The 17,747-nt window shown below is 43.4% G+C and overlaps 1 protein-coding gene across 1 annotated transcript; it reads left to right on the top strand.

Annotated features, from left to right (window-relative positions):
- Positions 1–16,308: 16,308 nt before the first annotated feature.
- LOC127317949 (deSI-like protein At4g17486) lies at positions 16,309–17,401 on the top strand. The gene has a single exon (XM_051348548.2). It carries the CDS (start codon positions 16,495–16,497, stop codon positions 17,281–17,283), a length of 789 nt encoding a protein of 262 aa, XP_051204508.1. The 5' UTR covers positions 16,309–16,494; the 3' UTR covers positions 17,284–17,401.
- Positions 17,402–17,747: the final 346 nt, after the last annotated feature.

The following is a 17,747-nucleotide window of genomic DNA, read 5'->3' as shown; positions in this document are numbered from 1 at the left end:
TATTTACAAATGTCAAAAAAATATAAATAAAAATGCCGCATGTATACCTTGACATGTTACATGCTCACAAAGTTGTCTCAGCAAAAATCAAGATGTTTTGTACCCTGTGCAAAAAAGACAAATTTTTGGTGCTAAAATAGTCTATTTCTCGAGGCATTATTTGTCTTTTTTACACAGGGTATAAAAATTGTCGGTTTTATGTGAAACTTTACGTGCACACATAGAACATGTCCCTCTACATGCTAAATTTTTTTCCTAAATTTTTTATGTTTTTGAAATATGTTTTATACATACCGGGTGCATATGCACCCGGGATCAGTTTTGGTTTTCCCATTCCTCCATAAGGTGTTTCTTCTTCTTCCTAATCTCAGCATCTATGTTTGCACTCCACCCTTTAGCAGAGCTCCTAAAACATCTTACTTTGGCTTGCCAAATATCAAGAGGGTTGTTGCTATGTACCTGGATGGACCAAGCTTTAATAACCACTTCTTGAAAATCTACTCTAGTACTCCACCACTTTTCAAACTTAAAGCTACTTTTCTTAGGAACTACAGTCTCACCAGAGTCCCAGATTATAGGAGTATGATCACTGCCTAATCTAGGAAGAGCTCTTGCATTTCCTAAAGGGAACAGAGCCTCAAAACCAGTGTTACAAAAAATCCTATCAATTCTACTCATAATTCTATTACTCTGATTATTACTCCAAGTAAAAGATCTACCAGCTAGACCAATTTCCACTAGATCCCACAAATCTATCCAAGCATTGAATTTATCAGCCCATTTAAAATCTATAACACCATTACTTTTATCACACTGAGATCTGACTAGATTGAAGTCCCCTCCAATCATAGCAGGACCATCCCAACCCAAAAACAGCTCATGCAACTCTGAAGGGTGACGTTAAGTTTTCTTTATGGAAGCATAAGCTTTATTATGAATGACTGTTGGGCAAATCGCCCTTTATAATGACGTTAAGTTAAGATTTTGGCTCTAAGCTTGTTATCATTTGAGCTTTGATCATGACATCGATTGTAATCATACTACTGGTAACAACCTGATGTTCAATGACCGTGCAGGCGCACACCGAAACACATAAGGTCATTGATGGCCACCTAATGAAGTCTTACCACCACGTACATGATATCATAGGCAAAATAATCGTGCTTGTGTCCTAGTCTTCCAACTGTCGTTACAATTTATATGTTTTTTAGACGGAAGGCCCTAGCCCGATTTAATTAACAGATTTGCTATGTCTGATTTTTTTTAACACTACATATAAAGAGGAGAACAAAGATCAACAACACAAGATCAAATACAAGGACTACAATAGGATCGATCAATTTCGAGATTGGGTGCCAGATTACTGAAGCTCTTCGCGGAGAGACATGTGGAGTGTCTATGTTTGCCCCGTTGGCCAATGAATGACGAGCTAAAATACAAAATGGCTTGACCGGGATGCCAATACCCATGAATGAGGGTGGCACCTTCCTCATAGTCTTTTTTTCAACAAAGAGAATATATTAACACCCTCATCACATTGTATCGGTTGGGCCGTGTGCGGCTTTATTTATAAAGCGGAGATAATGCCTATTTCAATGAAGAAGATCACCTTTTTTCGATAAAGGGAATATATTAATATCAAAAGATACCAATTACACCCAGTCTCTGCAACAACGCACAATCCTAATGGCACTACGGATGCACACAACAAAAAAAGAAAAAGAAAACTAAGAAACAAAAGTCCCGCTACAGTATCTCGGGCCTAACAACAGCAATACATCCACCGCCAAGACAACACCTGAAATACAGACTCTCCAAAAAATGACGCCTCCAAGAAGGGAACAGTGCTCTAACACCATCGTCGCCCGATCAAAGATCTTAGGTTTTCACCCTGAATATAGTCCCCGCTCTCAAAATAATGCCTCCAACAAGGTCATTGCCAGGCACAACCAGTTAAGGCCAGACCTTGGGTTTTCACCCTGAAAGGTAGGACTCTGAACTTCACCTGTGTTGTCGCCCCCACTTTCATACCGCTACTGTGAAACCCGTAACACCAAGCAAGTCCCTCAACAACGCGGAGACTTGAACATCCCTTAGCTAGTCCTCCCCTCCGGCTTTCATGAAATTCTCTTCTTCCGACTTTCATCATGGATCCATAGTCCCTTGATGTCAACACAGAAAAAGAGCTTCGCGCTGCTCCCTCCAGAACCAAACGGTCGAAATAAAAGCATGGGTGCGCACGACCTAATACCACCGATCCAGCAAACTCCAGGCAAAAGCACTGTTACATTCGCCGGCGGAGCCTTCCGGAACTCAACACTCCGGCCAAATTACGAGTCCAAGCCTCCGGTAGATCCTCCTCTTCACGCAAGAGAGGCCCTAGGACCGCCGCCTTTATTCAGGTCGGACCCCCATGTCGGCGACCACCCTGGGCTGGCCACTCCAACCCTCCACCGGCGACACCATCGCCGGCTTCCAAGCTCCTCCATCTCGCCGCCGGAACGCGGTGATAGATCAAAAGATCCACCAACCGCGGGCCGATCCTCTCCAGCAAAGAAGAGGGTCACCTCCACCGTCGAACCCAAGGCTGCTGCCCCGGGCGTCCTCGTACCGCGGGAGAACCCCAAGATCATCGCCCCTCACCGGCGAGAGGCGGAGGGAAAGGCGCTGTCCGCCACCTCCAGCCACCACCGCCGGCATGCCGCCGATGGGAGGCGGGGAGGCCGCAGCCCGCAGCTGGATCGTCCCCAGGAGGGTCGCCGCCGCCCCTCCAACCTCGTCCGACCGCCGCCGCCCCGGAAGGCGGAAGAGCTGCCGCGTGAGATACTCCATGGCCGCCGTTCCCGATGCGTCACGAGGGTAGGCCCCCGCCGCCACCACGCCCCGAGATCTTTGCCCCGGTGGCGCTGCCGGCGGGAGGGTTGGGAGGTGGGGTGCGGTACGTTAGGGTTGGGGGGCTTGCACCCACGGAGGTCATATGCATGTGCCTGAAGAAGATCACCTAGCCTCTACAAAAATAAAATTACTAGAGGAAGTCTAGACATAGCCTTGCAGGAACAACAACACCACTAGCGGGGACAACATCTCGATTCCGAAAAACCTTCTCCAAAACTGACGCCTCTAGGAAGGTAACATTGCACAAACACCGATGTCGTCTAGTCAAACTAACATGGTCAGAACCTATGTTCTCACCATGGAGAAGGTGCAATCTCCAGACATTGCCTTCAACAAGGAGATTACTAGAAAGCCATCATTGCTAGGTACAACCATGAAAATTCAAACCTAGGGTTTTCACCCCGTACACTAAGACACAGAGCTCCGAGAACACTGCCAAGAATGAAGTATGCCATTGTCACCACCGCATGGCAAGAATTGTTGTAGAAAAGCCGCAAAGTGTCGATCACCAGGCATACATAACATAAGTCTTCACCTTATCCTTCTTGATCCTTGTCATTGCCGACACCTAGCTGTCTCAGTCAACATGAGCATGGAGAACCTCTAGCCATCGATCCACCTTGACATACGCCAATTCTTGCGTTTGTCACTGCCGCACTCCAATCTAGTCATCCGCAGAACCTCCACCTGCAAGCAGATTCATCACCGCCAGCGTGAAGCCAAAGGAGCCATGCCTTGTGCGGGTTGCATTTGCACTTATGCAGACCTAGAGGCGAAACACAAATGGTCTAAGAAACAGTTCCAGGTAGCCAGGTGTTGCAAACAAGCCGTTGATCTCGCCTCATGCCTAGCAACGATTTGCACATTTGGGCCACCCAACCAATTTTTTGTTGGATCTATGGTTCGTGCCATGGATCGCCCCTGCCTCATGGGCTCTTGGACGACCACATCAAATAAAATAGGCAAGCCACGCTGGGAACACCGGCAGCAAGATCTTGGCCAAATAAAGCTCCTACCACATATTGATTGGATCTCGGTGAGATTTGGTGGAGACAAATATTAGGGTACATGAAAAATGAAAACGGAGGGCTCCCCGTCACTACCGTCCGTAGTCGGACGGCCTCCTCTCCGACGGCGGGTGTGGTAAGGAAGGGCTAGCTGGGAAGGGGCTAGCGATAGTGGAGAGGTAGGGTTACCCTGTTTTACCTTAGAGAGGGACATGGGGGTTGACAACACCATAGCCTAGCGGTAGCGGAAGAAACAACGTCAGAGATGAGGAGAATATTTTATGATGGTAATTAATTCTTTGTGATATAATGTCATCTAATCTCATTTGTAACCCACCAAGCAATCCAATTATACAAGAATTTTTGTATTAGTTACAACTCATGATTTGCATAAATCACAAAGCAATATAATGGTCCTAGCGATTTTTCTCTGTTGTAACGTAGTGTGCGACTAGACAAATCTGAACTAAGCTAAAACCATATTTTCTATTAGTCCAGGGCTAAGTTGCACCCCTATTGAGAGTCGATGGCAGACCGCTACCGAGCATACGAGAAACTGGCATTTCTTGTTTAATGTTGTCATTGATAGCTTAGACTTGAGAGAGGTTGAAATGGCAAGCCGACAGTATACATGGGCTAACAGTTTACCTGACCCAACATACGAGAAACTAGACCGCGTGTTGATGGACACCAGTTGGGAGGATAAATACCCGATGGTGTCAGTGCGTGCTCTAGAACGTATTTAAAAACCGTCGGACCATGCTCCCATACTTTTAACTACCGGGTTAACAAGACCGTTGTTGAAGAAACCATTTAGGTTTGAACTTGGATGGTTATAGCGGGAAGGTTTTCACGAGATGGTTAAAAATGTATGGGAAAAACAAGTATATGCCAACAATCCGGTTATAAGATGAAATAAAAAGATGCGAGCAGTTCGCAAACACCTGTCTGGATGGGCGAGTCATACAGCTGGTATTCTTAAAAGGGAGAAACTTTGCTTGTCAACTACCATTGATGAGTTAGAAGCACTTGCTGAAGTGAGACTGCTAACGAGCATTGAATTGGATTTGAAAAATCAATCTAATACTCAATTAGCGGGCTTCTTCGGGAAGAAGAGTTGAAATGGTACCAACGTTCAAAAATCCAATTCATTCTGGAAGGTGATTCAAATACGAGATATTTTCACGGGACTGCCAATGGCCGTCACAGGAAAAAGCGTATTCAATCACTGGTACAGGATGAGGGTCTAATTGAAGGCCATGAACAATTCAAATCCTATATTACCAATTATTACAAGAGCCTATTTGGTCCTTCAGATGAGAGTTCCTTCTCCCTAGATGAGTCCCAAATAGCAGATATACCCCAAGTGTCTCAGGAGGAGGATGTTGTTTTAACGACCCCTTATTTCGAGGAGGAAGTTAATAAACCGGTTTTCCAAATGGAACATAACAGAGCACCGGGTCCAGATGGTTTCCTAGCTGAATTTTATCAGACTTTCTGGGATACCATTAAAGAGAATCTTCTAGATATGTTCAGACTAAATATAATGGCTGATCATGTGGTAAGACCGTCGCAAATCGCTTTCACGCAAAGACGTAATATCCTAGATGGGGTTATTATTCTACATGAGGAGGTTCATGAACTGCATACCAAAAAGATGAATGGGGTAATTTTAAAACTTGACTTTGAGAAGGCTTATGATAAAGTTAATTGGTCTTCTCTTCATCAGACATCCAGGATGAAAGGTTTTTCACCAGAGTGGAGAGCATTGATCAATAGTTTTGTCTATGGAGCAAGTGTTGCTATTTGTGTCAATGATGATACAGGATGATTCTTCTAGAAATGAAAAGTTTTACGCCAGGGCGATCCTTTATCACTAGTTTTATTCAATATTGTGGCTGATATGCTCGCTGTATTGATCGAACGAGCCAAATCTGATGGCCAAATTGAAGGAGTGATCCCACATCTTGTAGATGGAGGTTTATCAATTCTTCAATACTCTGATGATATAATTTTATTTATGGAACATGATCTTGATAAAGCTCAAAATTTAAAGCTAATATTGGTAGCTTTTGAGCATTTATCGGGACTCAAAATAAACTTCCATAAAAGCGAATTGTTCTGTTTTGGCGAGGCTCGGGACTCAGTTGCCGATTATTCAGAACTGTTTAGCTGTGGACAAGGCCAGTTTCCTATTAACTATATGGGTATCCCGATTCACTATCGGAGATTAACTATGGCTGAGTGGAAACTGGTCGAGGAAAGACTTCAGAAGAGACTTAGTAGTTGGAAAGGTAAAATGCTATCCCTTGGAGGAAGACTGATTCTCATTAATGTAGTACTTACCAATATAATGATGTATATGATATCCTTCTTCATCTTGACAAAAGGTGTGTTACACAAACTCGACTATTATAGATCGAGATTATTTCGGCAAGGGGATAGTGAAAAAAAATATCGACTGGTCAAGTGGTCTGTCGTATGCCGACCTAGAGATATGGGTGGGCTAGGGGTTCATGATCTTGAGGTCAAGAACTCAGCTTTGTTAAGTAAGTGGCTTCATAAGCTTATAACTGAACATGGCGTATGGCAGACCATGGTTAAAGGGAAGTACATTGGCGAGAAAGTGTTATCTTAAATCCTTTGGAGACCGGCTGACTCGCATTTATGGGCTGGCCTAATGGCAATGAAGAAATTTTTCTTCAGATATGGTACTTTGAATATCAAGGATGGTTCGCAGATACGATTCTGGGAGGATACATAGCTAGGGAAAAGGTTGTTGGAGATATGCCCAAGAGGCAATAATAAAATGGTTATTATATATCTTTGTGTTTATGATAAATGTTTGCCTACCATGCTATAATTGTATTAACCGAAACATTGATACATGTGTGTTATGTAAACAACAAGGAGTCCCTAGTAAGCCTCTTGTATAACTAGCTTGTTGATTAATAGATGATCATGGTTTCGTGATCATGAACATTGGATGTTATTAATAACAAGGTTATGTCATTATGTGAATGATATAATGGACACACACCCAAATAAGCGTAGCATAAGATCATATCATTAAGTTCAGTTTACTATTCGCTTTTGATACATAGTTACCTAGTCCTTCGACCATGAGATCATGTAAATCATTTATACCGGAAGGGTACTTTGATTACATCAAACGCCACTGCGTAAATGGGTGGTTATAAAGGTGGGATTAAGTATTCGGAAAGTATGAGTTGAGACATATGGATCAAGAGTGGGATTTGTCCATCCCGATGACGAATAGATATACTTTGGGCCCTCTCGGTGGAATGTCGTCTGATAAGCTTGCAAGCATATGAATGGTTCATAAGAGATGACATTGCATGGTACGAGTAAAGAGTACTTGTCGGAGACGAGGTTGAATGAGGTATAGAGATACCGATGATCAAACCTCGGACAAGTAAAATATCGCGAGACAAAGGGAATCGATATCGTATGTAAATGGTTCAATCGATCACTAAGTTATCATTGAATATGTGGGAGCCATTATGGATCTCCAGATCCCGCTATTGGTTATTGGTCGGAGAGAAGTCTCAACCATGTCTGCATAGTTCACGAACCGTAGGGTGACACACTTAAGGTTTGATGTCGTTTTAAGTAGATATGGAATATGGAATGGAGTTCGAAGTTTTGTTCGGAGTCTCGGATGGGATGCAGGACATCACAAGGAGGTCCGGAATGGTCCGGAGAATAAGATTCATATATAAGAAGTCACTTTCCAAGTTTGGAAATGATCCGGTGCATTTATGGAAGGCGCCAGAATGTTCTAGAACCTTCCGGAAGAAATCACTATGGAAGGTGGAGTCCCGGTTGGACTCCACCAACCCCAACCAGCCAACCAAGTGGGAGGGTGGAGTCCATGGTGGACTCCACCTCCTTGGCCGGCCAACAAGGGGGGAAAGGGGAGAGTCCCTGTCCCTCTAGATTTCGTCCATATGGCAGTTTTTGAATTGGGGTCTTATTCGAAGACTTTGGGCAAACCCTTGGGGATCCACCTATATAATGAGGAACAAGGGGAGGGGGCCGACCACCACAAGCACCACCTTGGCCGCACCCCTAGAGGCACCAAGGCCGGCGCCCCCCTCTCCCCAAACCCTAGCCACCCCTCCTCCACATACAACTCTAGTAGCGCTTAGGCGAAGCCCTGCCGGAGTTCTCCACCACCACCGCCACCATGCCGTCGTGCTATCGGGATTCTGAGGAGGATCTACTACTTCCACTGCCCGCTGGAATGAGGAGAAGGAGGTCGTCATCAACACCGAACGTGTGACCGAGTACGGAGGTGCTGCCCGACTGTGGCACCGTCAAGATCTTCTACGCGCTTTTGAAAGCGACAAGTGATCATCTTCTGCAACAACGAGATCTAATCTCGTAGGCTTTGGAAATCTTCGAGGGTTAGTCTCATGATCTTCTCGTTGCTCCCATCTTCTAGATTGCATCTTGGCTTGGTTTTCGTTCTTGCGGTAGGAATTTTTTTTGTTTTCTATGCTACGAATCCCATCAGTGGTATCAAAGCCGTGTCTATGCATAGATTGGTTGCACGAGTAGAACACAATGGTTTTGTGGGCGTTGATGCCTTTGTTGTCTTTAGTTCGTGTACTTTGCATCTTGCGGCATGGTGGGATGAAGCGGCTCGGGCTATCTTTACATGACCGTGTTCATGAGATTTGCTCCACGCTCGACATGGAACTTGTATTGCACAAGTGGCTTTGCGGGTGTCTGTCTCTCCCACCATAGTGAAGATTCAATTTACTATTTCTATTGACAACACTAGTATCACCGTTGTGGTTCATGTTCGTAGGTAGATTGGATCTTACTCGAAAATCCTAAACCATGTAAAATATGCAAACCAAATTAGATGCGTCTAACTTATTTTTGCAGGGTTTGGTGATGTGATATGGCCATGATGTGACGATGAATATGTATGAGATGATCATTATTGTATTGTGGCAACCGGCAGGAGCCTTATGGTTGTCTTTATATTTCATGTAGTAGTATTATTTCAAAGTAGTTGTAATAGTTGCTACATGTGGTGAACAACCATGAAGACGGCGCCATGGACCTTGACGCTACGCCGACGATGATGGAGATCATGCCCGTTGATGATCGAGATCATGTTCGTGCTTTGGAGATGAAGATCAAAGGCGCAAAGACTAAAGGGCCATATCATATCACATATGAATTGCATGTGATGTTAATCCTTTATGCATCTTATCTTGCTTAGATCGCGACGGTAGCATTATAAGATGATCCCTCACATTAATATCAAGATAATAAAGTGTTCTCCCCTCGTATGCACTGTTGCTATAGTTCGTCGTTTTGAAGCATCTCGTGATGATCGGATGTGATAGATTCTACGTTCACATACAACGGGTGTAAGCCATGTTTGCACACGCGGAATACTTGGGTTTGCTTGACGAGCCTAGCATGTACAGACATGGCCTCGGAACACAGGAAACCGAAAGGTTGAACACGAGTCATATGGATGATATGATCAACATGTTGATGTTCACCATTGAAGCTACATCATCTCACGTGATGATCGGTTTTGATGTAGTAGATTTGGATCGTGTACCACTAAACAACTATGAGGGATGTTGTATTAAGTGGGAGTTCATTAGTAATTAGATTAAAACATGAACTAATTATCATGAACATAATCTGAATAGTATTTTGAATTAAATTTGTAGAATTGGCATCCGTTTTCTACCATGCGCTAGTCTTGTAATTGAGAAAGAAATACTGTTAAATCTGACAAGTAACTTTACGGACTGGTACCGTATTGTTAAAGAATCAAGAAATGATTAAGTCCTATTGCAAACTTTAAGTAAACCTCACATTGTTGATTCAAAGAGCAATGGTTTCAATTAGTACCTAAAGTCATCTTGTCTCCGTGAAACTTGAAGTTCAAATCTGTTTGAAAATTAAGGAGCTGAAAAGTTTGTTTTCAGAAATAAGCAAGGTATTAGATATATGTGATATCTAAGACCTTATTACAAGATGATAGAATATAATCTAGTGAGACTACATAAACTCGTAAGTTTTATGGGAATGTACGAAGGTTGAAGACGCCAGGCGTCCCAATCCTCCAACTAAGTTGGGCACTAACGATATTCGCATATCCATGAAGTGATCGTCCTTAGTATGCACCGTTGCTAAGACTCGTCGTTTCGAAGCATCTCGTGATGATCGGGTGTTATAGATTCTACGTGTGCATACAACGGGTGCAAGTCATATTTGCACATGCGAATACTGAGGTTAAACTTTACGAGCCTAGCATGTACAGACATGGTCTCGGAAAGTCGTCATGATATGATGGATAAATTATGAGTGAAATTGTTCATCATATTACAAAGTTACTAATAGTGAAATCTGGAACACTTGTCATATGATGATCAACTTCAAAGTAAGAACCTCAAGGTTATTGGTATTTGACCAATGGACCTAGAAGTTATTGAAGGTGAAGTGTTTTCTGAGAATGAGGAAAGCTAAAAGAGAAACTACAAAAGATATTTTGGCAGAAAGAAAGAAAAAACTAGAAAGTCTAGCTCAGGTGTATATAAATGATATACATGTTATGGATGTATTCCTTGTTTGGTCACATAATGAAATTCTTGGGTACTTGTACCAGATTGGTTGGTATGAGATGTCATACAGTAGAACGCAATACAAGAATACGATGGCCTAAGTGACTAACAAGGAATATGATAGGAATGCACGTCTGGAACAAAAATAAAGTGTTATTATGTTCGTCGTTGACATTCCACCTAGGAGTTTATAATAAAGAACTTAATAATTGTTATTTTGCTCTGGTCAAATGAAAACAATGAGTTGTTCAAATTATGATATTACTCCATGTACGATGGATAAGTTATTATAAATCTTTATGGTGAAACACATATGCATAACACTGACGCTAAAATATTGTAAGGCAAATGATTTGAATTCCACTTATTTGTGGAACCGCCATTTAGGTCATGTTAGAAAGGAACGCATGAAGAAACTCCATGCAGATGGATTTTTGGATTCATTTGATTTTTGAATCATTTGGCACTTGCAAATCGTTTTTAAAGAGAATGACTGAAATACCGTTCATAGGCCAAGAGTTGAACGGGCAACTAACTTAGTGGAAACATACATGATGATGTATGCGGTTCACTGGGCATAGTTGTGTGCGGGAGATTCTTCTACTTCATGAAAACTTCCAACAATGAATTGTGTATATATATGTGGATATTATTCGATAAGAAAGAAGTTTGAAACATTTGAATGGATTCAAATAAATTTCAGCATGAAGTGGAAATCATCGTAATAGAAAAGTCAAATATCTATGATTGGATCATGGTGGAAATATTTGAATTACGAGTTTTAGCGAACATCTAAGAGAGTTATGAAATTGTTCTACAACTCACGTGTCATGGAGTATCATAGTGATGATGAAGTATCCGAGAAACGTATCCAAACCTTGTTGGATTAATGATGAGATAAAATGACGCCATTATATTTTTGTGGATTATGATTTAGAGACTATCGCTTTTACACTCAATAGAGCATCATCATGATCCGTTGAAATGACACATACGAGTTATGGCATGGGTATAAACCCTAATAGTCATTTCTTAAATTTTGGTATAAGTAAATAAGTTTACAACCAAAACCGGATGAATGTCTTTGTTGTTATCCCAGAATTGGGAATTCTTTCAACTATGAAGACAAAGACAAAAGTGTTTGTCGATGTTTCTTACTTATTTCCAAGAAATTGTTTCTAGCGAAGTATTTGAGTGGGAGGACAATAGAACTTGATAAGGTTTATGAACCTGAGCATAATGATCAGAGTAGCGCAGCATCGGAATTGGTTCCGGAAGCGGCCACGACGATCATGGCTCTCATGACTACAAAGTGTTTTAGCCATGGAAATCGAAGTACCTATCAAACTTTGTAGGTATGGTTTACTTTGTGATCAAATAAATGATTTGTGGACAAAGGATTGATTTTGAACAATGATAAACCAACTACAAACAAAGAAGTTATGATGGGCCCTGACTCCGTTAAAATGGCTATACGCCATGAAATCCAAGATAGATGAATACTTTTTGAAAGTAAATGGATCTATAAAATTGATGTACTTGGATGGAATATCCTTGAATAAGCTCGACTTGTCAAAAGATTGTTTACGACAAAGTTCAAAGAGTTGACTACGATAATATTAGATCTTCCGTAGCGATGCTTGTAGTCTATGTGGATTATTCTAGTAATCGCTACATATTTCTTTTATGAGATATGCTAGTAGGATGGCAAAATACATTACTTAACAGAAGTGTGTATTAAAGGTGTATACAAGATACAACCAAAAGTTTTGCTAGTCCGTGGAATACTAGATAGGTATACAAACTTCAATTGGATGAAGTGAGTATCGCGGAGTTGGAATCTTCACCGGATGAAATAGTCAAAGAGTTTTTGATTTCATCAGAAACGATAAAGATGCTTGCATTTGCAAGAAATTAAGTGGGAACGCTGAGACATATTTATAATACTTTATGTAGATGACATGTAGTTGGTTATAAATGATGTAATTATATACTTGATTGAAAAGGTTTCATTGAGAATTAACTTCAATGAAAGGATATGGACTGAAACATATTTAGTGTCAAGATCTATGAAGATAGATTGAAACACATAATAAGTTTAAGTCAAAGTACATAGAATGGATATTGAAGTAGTTCAATATAGAAATATTAAGAAGGTGTTCTTTTCATGTGAAGGTTTAACAAGACTTGAGTGTGTCTGACACTCAATGAGTAAAAACACATGAGTGATTTTAGATCACGATTAATATGTACACAATTGAATATCCTGTGCTCTGAAGTGTTGTGAGCATGTACCAGAATGATTCATGTGATGATCATTGGACGACAGTAAGAATATCTTTGGGTACTTTATAAGAACCAAGGATATATATAGTTTTGTATGGGGTAATGACAAACAAATCACTGTAAGGTGTTGCACCGATATTAGTTTGATCACATATAAAAATGAATTTCAAATCTCAATTAGGCTAAGTGTTGTTTTAAAAGGTAGCACAATGCTAGATTTAGAAGAGTTCTAAATATTGTGACGGATTCTACAAACGAAGGCAGAGTATGTCATTGTTTTGACAATGACTGAGGATGTTGTCGAGGAGTTCTTGAGAACTTGGTGTAGTTCCGATAGTGTCAGAACTTTGAAGCTATATTGTGTGTGACAATATTAGTGACATATTTCAGACCACGGAATTAAGGTTCCACCAGAAGACCGAACATATACGATTAATGCCGACTCATTTGGAAAATGTGTGATGCGTTGAGACGCAAATGAATTGCAAAATACATACGTTTCTGAGCATGTCAGATCCGTTGACTAAAACCTCTCCCGTGAGAAAAACATGATAAAGCACCAGAAGGCCAAGGTGTTATATCTTTACAAATGTAAACTAGATTATTGACTCTAGTGCAAGTGGGAGACTGTTGGAGATATGCCCAAGAGGCAATAATAAAATGGTTATTATATATCTTTGTGTTTATGATAAATGTTTGCATACCATACTATAATTGTATTAACCGAAACATTGATACATGTGTGTTATGTAAACAACAAGGAGTCCCTAGTAAGCCTCTTGTATAACTAGCTTGTTGATTAATAGATGATCATGGTTTCGTGATCATGAACATTGGATGTTATTAATAACAAGGTTATGTCATTAGGTGAATGATATAATGGACACACACCCAAATAAGCGTAGCATAAGATCATGTCATTAAGTTCAGTTTGCTATTCGCTTTCGATACATAGTTACCTAGTCCTTCGACCATGAGATCATGTAAATCATTTATACCGGAAGGGTACTTTGATTACATCAAACGCCACTACGTAAATGGGTGGTTATAAAGATGGGATTAAGTATTCGGAAAGTATGAGTTGAGACATATGGATCAAGAGTGGGATTTGTCCATCCCGATGATGGATACATATACTTTGGGCCCTCTCGGTGGAATGTCGTCTGATTAGCCTGCAAGCATATGAATGGTTCATAAGAGATGACATACCACGGTACGAGTAAAGAGTACTTGTCGGAGACGAGGTTGAACGAGGTATAGAGATACCGATGATCAAACCTCGGACATGTAAAATATCGCGAGACAAAGGGAATCGATATCGTATGTAAATGGTTCAACCGATCACTAAGTTATCGTTGAATATGTGGGAGCCATTATGGATCTCCAGATCCCGCTATTGGTTATTGGTCGGAGAGAAGTCTCAACCATGTCTGCATAGTTCACGAACCGTAGGGTGACACACTTAAGGTTTGATGTCGTTTTAAGTAGATATGGAATATGGAATGGAGTTCGAAGTTTTGTTCGGAGTCTCGGATGGGATCCAGGACATCACAAGGAGGTCCGGAATGGTCCGGAGAATAAGATTCATATATAAGAAGTCACTTTCCAAGTTTGGAAATGATCCGGTGCATTTATGGAAGGCGCTAGAATGTTCTAGAACCTTCCGGGAGAAATCACTATGGAAGGTGGAGTCCCGGTTGGACTCCACCAACCCCAACCAGCCAACCAAGTGGGAGGGTGGAGTCCATGGTGGACTCCACCTCCTTGGCCGGCCAACAAGGGGGGAAAGGGGAGTCCCTGTCCCTCTAGGTTTCGTCCATATGGCAGTTTTTGAATTGGGGTCTTATTCGAAGACTTTGGTCAAACCCTTGGGGATCCACCTATATAATGAGGGACAAGGGGAGGGGGCCGACCATCACAAGCACCACCTTGGCCGCATCCCTAGAGGCACCAAGGCCGGCGCCCCTCTCTCCCCAAACCCTAGCCGCCCCTCCTCCACATACGACTCTAGTAGCGCTTAGGCGAAGCCCTGCCGGAGTTCTCCACCACCACCGCCACCACGCCGTCGTGCTGTCGGGATTCCGAGGAGGATCTACTACTTCCGCTGCCCGCTGGAACGAGGAGAAGGAGGTCGTCATCAACACCGAACGTGTGACCGAGTACGGAGGTGCTGCCCGACTGTGGCACCGTCAAGATCTTCTACGCGCTTTTGAAAGCGGCAAGTGATCATCTTCTGCAACAACGAGATCTAATCTCGTAGGCTTTGGAAATCTTCGAGGGTTAGTCTCATGATCTTCTCGTTGCTCCCATCTTCTAGATTGCATCTTGGCTTGGTTTTCGTTCTTGCGGTAGGAAATTTTTTGTTTTCTATGCTACGAATCCAATTAAAGGCCTCTCTCTGAATAATATCCAACATTATACAACATTGTTCGTCGCAAAAGTGATACCATTGCATTAGTAATGGCAACCTCACCTCCGATAGTGACATTTAGACGAGATTTAATCGGTCCGAGACTTCTTGCATGGAATGCCTTACTTCTACGTTTGGAGTCCATTCAGTTGTCCGAAGAGCATGATGAATTTCGTTGGAACTTACAATCTAATGGAAAGTTCTCTGTAAGTTCTTTGTACAATGCAATTATCCAACCGGAAATACCAGTTGATAAAAACAAGAAGATTTTGAAGATGAAAATACCACTCAAAATTAAGATTTTTGGCTGGTATTTACATCGAGGAGTAATCCTAACCAAAGATAATCTTGTGAAACGCAATTGGCATGGGAGTACGCAGTGTGTTTTCTGTCATCACAACGAGACGATTAAACACTTGTTCTTCCAATGCCGCTTTGGCATGTCTATATGGTCATGCATCCAAATAGCTTCTGATCTGTATCCGTCGACTAGTGTGACCAATATCTTTGGTAATTGGCTTCATGGTATCGATCACAAATTTAGAACGTTTATTAGGGTGGGTGCGCTTGCCATTATATGGTCGCTATGGCTGTGTAGAAATGACAAAGTTTTTAATAATAAGAATTGTTCTCTATTGCAGGTTATCTACAGATGTACCGCTACTCTCCGTTTGTGGTATGCGTTGCAAAAGGTGGAGAATCGGGATCTCTGTACGGAGTTCTGTACACGGTTGGAGGACACGGCGAGGAATACTTTTTCCCTACATCGGTGGCAGCATAATCTACGGATTGTGTCTCCGCCTTCATCTTAGCTGTCTTACAGTTGTTCAAGTTTGATATGTAATTCGACTTTTTTATCACTACAAACTTTTGAAACTTTTTAAACGACTGGGTGCATCTTAACTATGAAGAGATCGGATGTAATTGCTTTTCTCAAGTAATAAAGCGTTCATTATATAAAAAAATTGAGAGTCGATGGGACAATTTAAACGACCTTTAGTAACAGGTGTAAATGACCAGACCTTCTAGATTTTGTTTATACACGCATAACCGAGGAAGACTCTTGGCTGAATCGCCAACGGCCAGGTTTGCCAAAGTGCGATGGCACCAAAAAGCGAGCCGCGGACAAGCTGGTAGTAGTAAAACAACAATGAAAACATAAAACGCGCAGCGCCGAACGCCGCGCGGCGAACAAGAACAAGCTAGCTGTCTGTCTCTCTCGGCCGGCGCGGCGCGAGGCAACGTAGCCGAGCGCACCGACGCCAGCCAGGTAATGGCCTCCTCGTCCTCTTCCTGGTCGTCCTCCACGGCCGGCTCCACCGCCTCGACCTCGACGCCCCGTCCGCCTCCGAGGCTGCCGCAGCCGCCGCACGGCGCCCCCGCGTCGTCCCCGGTCTTCCTGAACGTCTACGACGTGACCCCGGCCAACGGCTACGCCCGGTGGCTGGGGCTGGGCGTGTACCACTCGGGCGTGCAGGTCCACGGCGTGGAGTACGCGTACGGCGCGCACGAGGGCGCCGGGAGCGGCATCTTCGAGGTGTCCCCGCGCCGGTGCCCCGGGTACGCGTTCCGGGAGTCGGTGCTGGTGGGCAGCACGGAGCTGAGCCGCGCCGGGGTGCGCGCGCTCATGGCGGAGCTCGCCGCCGAGTTCCCGGGCGACGCGTACAACCTCGTGTCCCGCAACTGCAACCACTTCTGCGACGCCGCGTGCCGCCGCCTGGTGGCCCGCGCCCGCATCCCGCGCTGGGTCAACCGGCTCGCCAAGATCGGGGTCGTCTTCACCTGCGTCATCCCCAGCAGCGGCGGCGGCGGCAAGCAGCAGGTGCGGCGCAAGGGGGAGCCTGGTGCCCGCGTCAGGAGCCGCTCCGCGCGCCACGCCGCGGATGGCGCCGTGACGGCGCGGCCCAAGACCTTCTTCCGCTCCCTCTCCGTCGGCGGGAGCAAGAACGTGACGCCCAGCCCGCTGCCAGTCGCAGCCCAGCCACAGCCACCGACGCCGCGGCCGCGGCCGCCGGCTCCGACCATGACGTTGACGCCAACGCCGTTGGTGGCCTCCACGTAACGGCGCCACTCCTCCTTTTTCATTTTACAGCTCAAACCACACCTTCTTCTTCTTCTTCCTTTTTGTTTACAGTTTTCGATCAGATTTTTTGTGCATAGTAGGTACTCGAGATTAAGATTTGTTCTCTGCTGCTAGTTATTGCACTACAATTCAAGATTGCCAGTAATTGCAGTTCAGTATGCACTTAATTTCCGTAGATTCTTTCTTTCTCTGGAGGCCGGGTCACTGTCTGGTGCCATGAATTTTGGTGGCTACATTTACGTTGTGATTAACGACGCCGATTGCCCGCTAGTGTTGTGTGGCATACTATCCAATTCTTCAATTTTGGCGATCCATCCAATAGAGTGGAGCGGAATATATTCTTTCTTCCTTTCGCCCTTTCTTTGGGTTTAACAACTACAGGCTGAAGTTTTCTTGGGATTTAACTAGATAAAGCTGTACTACCAGCAAAGCACATCAATGCC

This window comes from Lolium perenne, chromosome 7, assembly GCF_019359855.2.
Source record: "Lolium perenne isolate Kyuss_39 chromosome 7, Kyuss_2.0, whole genome shotgun sequence".
In the NCBI taxonomy this organism is placed as follows: Eukaryota; Viridiplantae; Streptophyta; class Magnoliopsida; order Poales; family Poaceae; genus Lolium; species Lolium perenne.
The sequence above is the reverse complement of the archived record's forward strand: the minus strand, read 5'-3'. Positions and strand labels throughout refer to the sequence as shown.

Excerpts from the sequence above, each read along its gene's own strand:
- LOC127317949 (XM_051348548.2), top strand. The coding sequence starts at position 16,495 with ATGGCCTCCTCGTCCTCTTCCTGGTCGTCCTCCACGGCCGGCTCCACC.